This window comes from Papaver somniferum, unplaced genomic scaffold (genome assembly GCF_003573695.1).
Source record: "Papaver somniferum cultivar HN1 unplaced genomic scaffold, ASM357369v1 unplaced-scaffold_118, whole genome shotgun sequence".
NCBI classification, from domain to species: domain Eukaryota; kingdom Viridiplantae; phylum Streptophyta; class Magnoliopsida; order Ranunculales; family Papaveraceae; genus Papaver; species Papaver somniferum.
In genome coordinates, this window is record NW_020620825.1 from 8,298,959 (window position 1) to 8,307,408 (window position 8,450).

General features: G+C 37.4%; 2 protein-coding genes across 6 annotated transcripts; both read right to left on the bottom strand.

Annotated features, from left to right (window-relative positions):
* Window positions 1-447: 447 nt before the first annotated feature.
* Window positions 448-2,893, bottom strand: LOC113330683 (CASP-like protein 5C1). 3 transcript variants are annotated; one of them, XM_026577508.1, is made up of 4 exons: window positions 2,434-2,893; window positions 1,993-2,125; window positions 1,789-1,892; window positions 448-1,534 (listed from the first exon to the last, which is right to left on the bottom strand). In XM_026577508.1, the coding sequence occupies exons 1-4, from the start codon at window positions 2,622-2,624 to the stop codon at window positions 1,486-1,488; spliced, it is 477 nt and encodes a 158-aa protein (XP_026433293.1). In that variant the 5' UTR covers window positions 2,625-2,893; the 3' UTR covers window positions 448-1,485. The 3 variants fall into 3 exon arrangements, with proteins under 3 accessions (XP_026433293.1, XP_026433291.1, XP_026433292.1); XM_026577506.1 differs by having other exon boundaries at window positions 448-1,473; window positions 2,434-2,892; XM_026577507.1 differs by lacking the exon at window positions 448-1,534 and having other exon boundaries at window positions 1,535-1,892; window positions 2,434-2,886.
* Window positions 2,894-3,824: 931 nt separating this feature from the next.
* LOC113330739 lies at window positions 3,825-6,384 on the bottom strand. Of its 3 annotated transcripts, XR_003350465.1 has the most exons (6): window positions 5,934-6,367; window positions 5,823-5,836; window positions 5,285-5,671; window positions 4,909-5,099; window positions 4,535-4,743; window positions 3,825-4,151 (listed from the first exon to the last, which is right to left on the bottom strand). XR_003350465.1 is itself a non-coding variant. In XM_026577576.1 (4 exons), the coding sequence occupies exons 2-4, from the start codon at window positions 4,917-4,919 to the stop codon at window positions 3,925-3,927; spliced, it is 447 nt and encodes a 148-aa protein (XP_026433361.1). In that variant the 5' UTR covers window positions 4,920-5,099; window positions 5,285-6,384; the 3' UTR covers window positions 3,825-3,924. The 3 variants fall into 3 exon arrangements, 1 of the variants encoding a protein (XP_026433361.1); XR_003350464.1 differs by lacking the exon at window positions 5,823-5,836 and having other exon boundaries at window positions 5,934-6,365; XM_026577576.1 differs by having other exon boundaries at window positions 5,285-6,384.
* Between the last annotated feature and the right edge of the window lie 2,066 nt (window positions 6,385-8,450).

Sequence of the window (8,450 nt, forward strand, 5' to 3'; positions counted from 1 at the left end):
AAGCGAGGGAGGATTTTTATATGGTCATTTTTTTTTGTAAAATGTAAATGATCAATTGACTCAAAAAGATTTGAAATGGTTTGGGCCAAAAAATCAAAAATGTCCCTCCTTTTTAATCCAATTACAACTTCTTGTGTATCCTATCTTTTTAAGGGTATAATTGGAAAGCAAATTTTAATATAACATATTTAAAAATTCGTGCCTTGAAATTTTACAAAATTTATCTCGTTGGAAAGCTTATAAGAAACTCTACGCAACAAGTACAAACAACAATATCAAATTTAGAGTTTTTACGAAAAAATTGGAGGTATTTATCATTTTAGGCATAATTTTAGAAAATTTGTATATCCATTAATTATCCAAACCACGAATGATACATAATACTTTATGTAGCAAAATTTTGGTTTATGCATCAACTAATTTTCCGTTGAAACTAATTAAATGATGTACTCCCCAGAAAAACGATATTTTCATTTTAGGCACAATTCTCGAAAATTGAATGCATAGCCATTACGCAAACCAGCACAAAGGGTGCATAACACATCATGCAATCATATTTTGGTTTATGGATCGACTAATTTTTCGTTTCATAAAAAGTGGTACTTTCACATCCCGTTTCAGAAAAAGTGATACTTTCGCCCCTTTCGGAAAAAATGATACTTTGGCTTCGTTTCAGAAAAACATGGTGCAAGTATCACTTTTTCCAAAACGAGGAGAAAGTATCATTTTTGTCGAAACAGGGAGAAAGTATCACTTTTTCTAAAACGGAGCGAAAGTATCACTTTTTCTGAACAGGGTGAAAGTATCACCTTTTCTTAAACGGAACAAAAATAGTCGCAGACAAACCCCATCTTCAGATTCTTCTTCGGTCGGCCCTTCGACCGTGGCAACGGTCGTACTAGTTTACTTCATGTTACCACAATAAGTGGAATCCGTTCCTAATGATTTCTGAACTCTTGAGGAAGCATATTTTACGCAACTGTAGACTAGTTACTGCCGAACTTTGCAAGTATTCATTGCTCCTTGTCAATGGTTTGCAGTGGTACAAGAACTGGTAGGGTTGGAGTAAGTGGATAGAAAAAGATGCAAAGTTCAACCATATTGCAAAGTTTGAGTTGTGGGAACCCCATACTACTAAGCATTTACTCATCCACTTCTTCTTGTCTAGGAGTTTTATGACAGTGACAATTACAGATACCAGCCATAGGTTTTATGATAGTGACAATTTGAGATACCAGCCATAATTTCACAAATCTGCACTTGAAGGAAACTAGTTTTATTTCACAAGGAGGGTTTTGCACTCTTACTGCTTCGAAGATGCAACTGCCAGACAGAAAATGGAGATGTTTTAGGCCTGTTTAATGACCACCAAATATATTCCTGCAGAAGATGTAGATCCTTCGGGATTCTTCAGGGATCGGGAGGAAGGGGACGACAGGTGCATTCATCCCCCTGGCTGGCCTAGCAGCATTTCTTGTGCCAAGATCAGATGTTGTCAATAGAATGAATAGCTGATCGGCCATTATAGCATAATCTTCATTATAAAGAAACATTTTAATTTTTATCCAATATTTTTTTGTAAAATCAGTCTAAGTACATATTTTTCAACCATTTTCTCATAAAATATACTTTTTTTACTATTAAACAGTTAAGTTTTGTATGTATTAGATACAGCCCTGGGAGATCGTAAGTAATAATCACAAGGAGGGAATTACCCAAAGATTGAAAAGAGATGAAGCAGCGGTCAGAATCCAAGATAAGAAAGCCATTGCGGCAGAAAATTGGTACCTGCTGCAGAACTTTGGAGGACAATAGCTTCCATCATTTTGGAGCAAGAGATCCATCACCGCAGCCGTAGAGCAAGCTGCTGCTAAGGCAAGAATTGATAAAACCTGAACAGTGCAGCATTGAAGTGTATGAATTTTTGTTTAAGTAATGAAAGGGGTTGATAAGAGGGTCATTGAACAATTAAACAAGCGGATAGGCGCATACCCAATCTCCCATTATAATGATCCACAGAATTCCTGGTTGCCGAAGAGGACACTTTGCACAAAGCGAATATGCATCCACCATTGCCAGTGTAAAACTCCATGGAAGCACTAAACCCATGACTGTTACCAAGTAGCTGTATAAAGTATAAACACAATTAAAAAATTCGTTTCAGCTGGGATATCCACGACTTAAAATTAGTGTTCGAAAATTGAACTTGACATACTATTGGAAGTTTGGAACAAGTTCAGAAGTTAATATTCATATAACTGATTCAAATAATAAAGCAATTGAATAAATAAAAATCTGTTTGTTTTTCTTTTGAACTGTTGAAATTATGAATACAAACTGGAAAAAAAATGTAGGACGTGGGGTCTTGCAAATTAAGGTAATGATGCTTCAAAAAAAAAATTTAAGGTAATGATTTTCATTAAAGAGATTTACCAGAAGGCAGTATAGCTGTAAAATTCAACACCAAAAGATATAAACAACAGAGAAGCAGAAGAGAAAATAGCTTGTCCCAATCGTAGCGTCAAGCTTGTACTCGTTCCCAGTGACCCAGGTAACAACAGTTCATCCATGGCGATGATGGGTCCTAGGCTGTGATCGCCTCTGACCCAACAGAAGCAGTTCATCAATCTTTCATTTTTCGTGCCACATCTCCCATCAATCCGAATTCCGCAAAAACTCTGAATAAAACTAAGATATAAGCAATACTTTCTGTTTTCTTCTTTTCTACTCTGTATTTTTTGGTTGATTTTTGGTCGATGTTGATATCGGAAGAGTAAACTAGAGTAGATCACTAGACACGAATTAATGCAATTTTGTGCGGTTCAGGTTGTTTTCATCTTACACTCCACCCGTCACTAGTGACACTTGTTGGGGACTCTTGCTTTTTCTTGTTTCCTTTGTGTTGTCGTATAAGTGGAGCTCTTTTTCTACTTTTCCCTTGGAATAAATGTCACAATTGGATGTCACGTTGAAAAGACTCAAACAAGCCACGCTCCATATTCTTTACTATATTATTGCTAATACTGTACGGGCTTTATTTCTTGACTAGATTTTGTGCCCGTGCTACGCACCGGATGGGCCTTTTTTCTTCGAGTAAAAATTATTATGGGTGAAATGAACAAAAAAAAAGATAGCAAGGATGAAACTGGATTCATCCTGGCTTAAACTTAAAAAATAGCGAGGATGAAACTGGATGCATCCTGATGTAAATAAAAAATAAGAAAAAAATATTTGAAAATGGGTAGGATGAAACTGTTTACATCCTGGCTATTTTAACATTTTTGTTCATTTAAACAGTATTAAAACCTAGATGTCTTTTTACCCAGGAATTGTTGATTTTGGTCTTTTTAACCAATTTTGTGACTTCCAGCCATATTTTTGATTTGGTGTAATGTGGCTTCGCCTCGACCCTTCGCGATGCATTTTTGATTTGGTTTGGCTTGGCTTCGCCTCTCCCATCGTGTAAGATTTTTATTTGGTGTGGCTCAGGTTCGCCTCGCCCCGTCGTTTTGCTATTTGCGCGAAAGGACAATTCCAAACATTGAAAATATTTTATTTGGTGTGGCACGGGTTTTCCTTGCCCCCGTCGCTTTGCTATTTGCGTGGAACGACAATTCCAAACTTTGAAAATATTTTATTTGGTGTGACTCGGCTTCACCTCGCCCCCGTTGCTTTGCCCCCGTTGCTTTGTTATTTGTGTGGACTCGATCAACTATGAGCAAGCGAATTGGGAAAACTTATTGCAATGTTTCGTGTAGTCGTACCCAAAATACAGGGATAATTAATTAAAGCAGCAGTGCAACTCATCGACCTTCTAAGTTCCATAAAGATATTGAAGCTTAATCTTATCTGAATCAAGAGGACAAATAAGTTTATGAAGATCACTTCATGGCACCACATTCCTTTTTCTCTTATCCTAAAATCCTAAAAATATGAGCTTGATGAAACTAAAAAGATACTGGCGAATACAATAGAAGTAATATCTCTTAGAAACAGATTTCTAAAAAGCTTCTCCGAGATCCTGGTCCAGCTCAATATCTTTTGTTGGAGTCCCACTATGTGAGCTTCAACTGGAAGCACGCTAGCCTGCTCAAATAGCAATGCTATCTGTGGGAGTCGAACCCACGACACCATGTGCTCTTCCGTTTGAGCTAAGATAGCAAATATCGTTTCCAATGTTAGTGGGCAGAAAAGAAGATTCTATAGGGCCGGTAATTGTTCAATCAAATCATCAGTATCAGGTTCTTTAGTTGTCTAATCCTAAAATAAAAATGACAGATACAAACTTCATAACTATGCCGAACAGCAGTGGTGGACCTATACTTATTTAACGAACCAAATTGAGCTTATTAAATATGTCGAAAGGTGAAATCTTTAGCAGAACCTAGATTCCAAAGTTAGCTAATCTGAAATGTTTAATAGTAACCCCTTTATGCCGAACAGCACTAATGATCTTGAGGTAAAGGATATTAGGGGTTTAGTCCGATGTAAACTATTGGGGACAGTAAACACTATGAAGATAGTAAGAGCTCACCAATGAAGATATCACCAAAGCTCTTCTGCTTGCTACCAAGTCTTGATCCAGGGAACCCAATGAGTCCATCAATACCAAACTCAAGTTTACACACACAAATAACTAAGCATACATGACTCCATACGGGATAGGTGCCATACCAACGAACTTTACAAAATCTCACAACAGTCAGGTATCTTGAATCCAATCCATTAGCACATATATATTTCCTATACAGAAATTGAAAAAAAATAAGAAATGAGAGTTTAATACATTCTAATATCTTTAACATAGCCAATAAAGGTATACCGAGAATTTGTGTACAGAAATCATTGTGCAATGAACCTAATAATTCTTGGTAACTATGAATGATAAACACAAATTATATATTTTACCTTTCTTCCATCTCACTGCTTCGAGAGCTGTTATCATAAACAAGAACGAAATCTCACTTATCAGATTCCATGGTGGAAGAATCACCCACAATTTTTTCTGAGGAATTGGCTAGATGAAAAGAAATCCGTAGGCCTCAAACCGCTGATAACTATGATACTTTTGAATTCAAATAGATAGTTATTGTTATTCTCTGCAACGAATAAATTAAAACGGATAATAAGAATTTCAGAAACATTTAATGAATAAATCAATTAAAATGGCAGTCTCCTTTCTTGACGTCCATGGTAGTTGACAAAAGTAAGCCGGCAGTAAGAGGCAACAACAAAGACAAATTACCGAACAAAAGAGAAATGAGATATCATGAACATCCGTTACCTCAAAAAGAGTTTTATCCTCGAAGAGAATTCCCCAGCAACTCCTCCCACAACATTTTCAAAACCATATTGGCTTGCCCCATTACCACCAGTGCCGTCACCCATGTTTACGTTTGATGTACCAATGCTCAAGCCGTCTCTATGGAAGCTTAATTGAATGAAGAAAAATAAGCATAAAAAGAAAGCCTACCTGCAACTATGACGCTCCTCAACAATAAGGTCAGCATAATCTTTGCATCCTCAAGATCATTAGTGCTTGTACCATTGTTGTTCCAAGCAAGATCAGATCCTGGTATAACATTGTACTTCTGGCTGGTACTGCCCATCTAGCTTATCAGTATCTAAAGTTTCCAGAGGAGATCTTGGGCTTCTTTCCCCAGAAAAACACCTTCAACGGTAGTTGTTTTCATTCAGTCATCATATCAAACACTTTTTTTTTTTGTTTGTTTACACAAAAAAACAAAAGGGAACATGCATACCAACTAAAAAAAAATCAAAATACAAAACCTAAAATTATGTCGGTGAAGAGACAAATCTACCTGTAGATATTAGCCTAAAAATAAAATATCAAACACACAATTAAAATCAATTTTAATGGACAAAAATTGTATCGATAAAACGATTTGACAAGCAGAAAACAATTTCATTACCCCAAAACCAGCACCACACAGAAAACCCTGCTTTGTTTGCTGCCATCTTCTTTTCAATTGACGCCAAGAGCTGAAAATAGAAATTTACCACAAACCCAAGTCGATTGAATCACCATTCATGTTCTTAACTCCCTGAAGCACAATGAATCTCAGTTTGCACCAGAAATCCCCAAATCTATTGCTAGCAATCACCACTACTTGCTCTTATCTAGCGATGACTTGAGTGATTTTCAATTCCCACCAGCTCCCTAATGTATCAAGATTTAGAGAAGATAATCTCCTCCAAAACCCCTCATCAACAGCACCTCGGAATTGAATAAACCGAAGAATAAAAGAGAATATGAATATAGCGTTAGGTCTAGGGCTGCTGCACAGGCACCGTCCCGTCCCATGGAACCGTCCCGGAACCGCAAGAACCGTACCGGTACCGTCCCGGAACTGCGGTCAGATGGGACAGGTACAAGTACCAAAACTGGTACCGTGCCATAGGGAGGTACGAGTAACGGTTCTATGCTATTCCCGTCCCGTCCTGTAGTACCGAGGATCTCTATCCGTTGAAATTAGGGTTAAATCCTAGCCGTTGATAGTAGGGGTTATACCCTTTATCCATCATATTCTCCTCATTTCATGTTCCCTCTCTCAGCGGCTCAGCCTTAGGTTTTCATTTTCCTCTCAGAGAAGAGAAGAGAAGAGGCCATCGTCGATGCACCAGTCCATCTTCTAAGTTCAAATCGTCGATTGATCATCACCATCTTTTAAGTTCTAATCATCGATTCATCATCACCATCTACTAAGTTCTAATCATCGATTCGTTTTTTATTTACTGCAAGTCTGCAACAGGTAATAATAGTTAGGGTTTCTGCTTTTGTCTTGTTATGGGAGTAGGCTTCTTGAATTGAATGAGAATTTGGATTAAGATAGCCATATGTTCGTAAGAAGACCTCAAGGTTTTGTTGTTGAATTTTCAAATCGATTGGTTATGAGAAATCAATGAAATCTGTGTCAAAATTTGTTGTTACAAATGCTTAAACTTAGTTGTGAGATTATTTTGGTTGTATCTTTTTAATTGTGATATATTGAGCCAACCCATGTTCGATTCATTGTAAAATTTCATTATGTTTGATGTAGTAGCATTTTTCAGGAATTTGTGGTTCAATTAGTAGGTGTAGTACTGTTTTTTTTAAATGGAAGATACAATGAGAAGCTTACAAAAATAATGATATCATTTGATTCATGATATTATAGTATAGGGTTTAATTTAGTAGGAATTCAATCCATTTCATTCGTGTTGATGCATATCAGTTGAGTTCTCATCCGTTTTTTGTGCCTTATTATGTCCATGTCTACCTCTGTCACATATAGTTCGATTGACCAACTAAATCTGTGTCGCATAACATAACTACCTTTGTTCCTTTTTTTCATTTCAGATGGATGCAAATACAACTCAAAGTCGAGCTGCAACTGAAGTTGGTTCCTCTATTTACCCTACATTTGTACCTGCACCTTCTGCTGACGCTCAGTAAGCTGCACAAGGAGATCCAACTGAAGATAGAACTACTGTCGGTGATACATCTAATTACAGTCAGGAAAGGTGTAGAATGGCTCTTGCTATGTTTATCATTCTTGATGAGGTGCCATTCAGAATGGTTGAAGGTGAAGGGTTTAGGGCCTTAATGCAAGTGTTGGATCCTAGATTCAAAGTCCCGAGTCGTATGACCATTTATAGGGATTTGTCAAAGCTGGTTGCGAAGACTCATTAAGAGGTCTTGGATGTTTGATGCTTAGAGATGAAGTTCGTTTCTTGTTGAAGCAAATTTATGGAAGTGGTCAAGTGCCAAAGCCGAACTGCCGAAGTGCTGTTTTTTTGCTTTGCTTTCTGTTTTTTCTACTTAAGTGTTAAACAGTTGAATTGAACTTAGAACTTTGAAGATATGTATTCAGGTCAAATGCCAAATGAATTTTAAACTTATGCTTATGAAGTATGGATTCAGGTGTTAACAGTTGAAGTGGTTGAACTTAGAACTTTGAAGATTTTTTTGCTTTGATTTTTTCTTATAATTTTACATATGCTACAGGTAAAGAACCGGTCCCGTCCTGTTCATGTACCTAGTTAAACAGGTACAGGTCCCGTCTCGTCCCGTACTGCACAGGTACAGGTACAAGTACAAGGTACAAGTACCGGTCATAGGGAGGTACAGGTACTGAGTTAGGCAAAAACCCGTACCGTCCCGTCCCATGTGCAGCCCTAGTTAGGTCTGCTAGTTAAGTTTAGCAGTTTTCGCGTAGGTATTGTCTACTTAACTGGGCGTTAGTAACGTCCAGTTAAGTATTTGGTGTAATCCAGGTATAATTAATGATTTAGCTGTAGATGAAAAACGTAAGTGCTGTACACCTAGCTTTACACTGACGGCGTTACAAACGTCCCGTTAAATACCGGGTGTAAACCAAGTGTGACCTAACTTTTAATGTCCCGACCAATAGAGTCTCGCCAAGTGTCCTCACCAGATTTACTAATGC

Coding starts and splice junctions, on each gene's coding strand:
- LOC113330683 (XM_026577506.1), bottom strand. CDS start 2,624: ATGAACTGCTTCTGTTGGGTCAGAGGCGATCACAGCCTAGGACCCATC. Junction 2,126..2,433: donor TACAGCTATACTGCCTTCTG/GTAAATCTCTTT, acceptor TACTTTATACAG/CTACTTGGTAACAGTCATGG. Junction 1,474..1,788: donor CCTCCAAAGTTCTGCAGCAG/GTACCAATTTTC, acceptor TCTTGGCACAAG/AAATGCTGCTAGGCCAGCCA.
- LOC113330739 (XM_026577576.1), bottom strand. Junction 4,152..4,534: donor CTTTGGTGATATCTTCATTG/GTGAGCTCTTAC, acceptor TTGCTATCTTAG/CTCAAACGGAAGAGCACATG.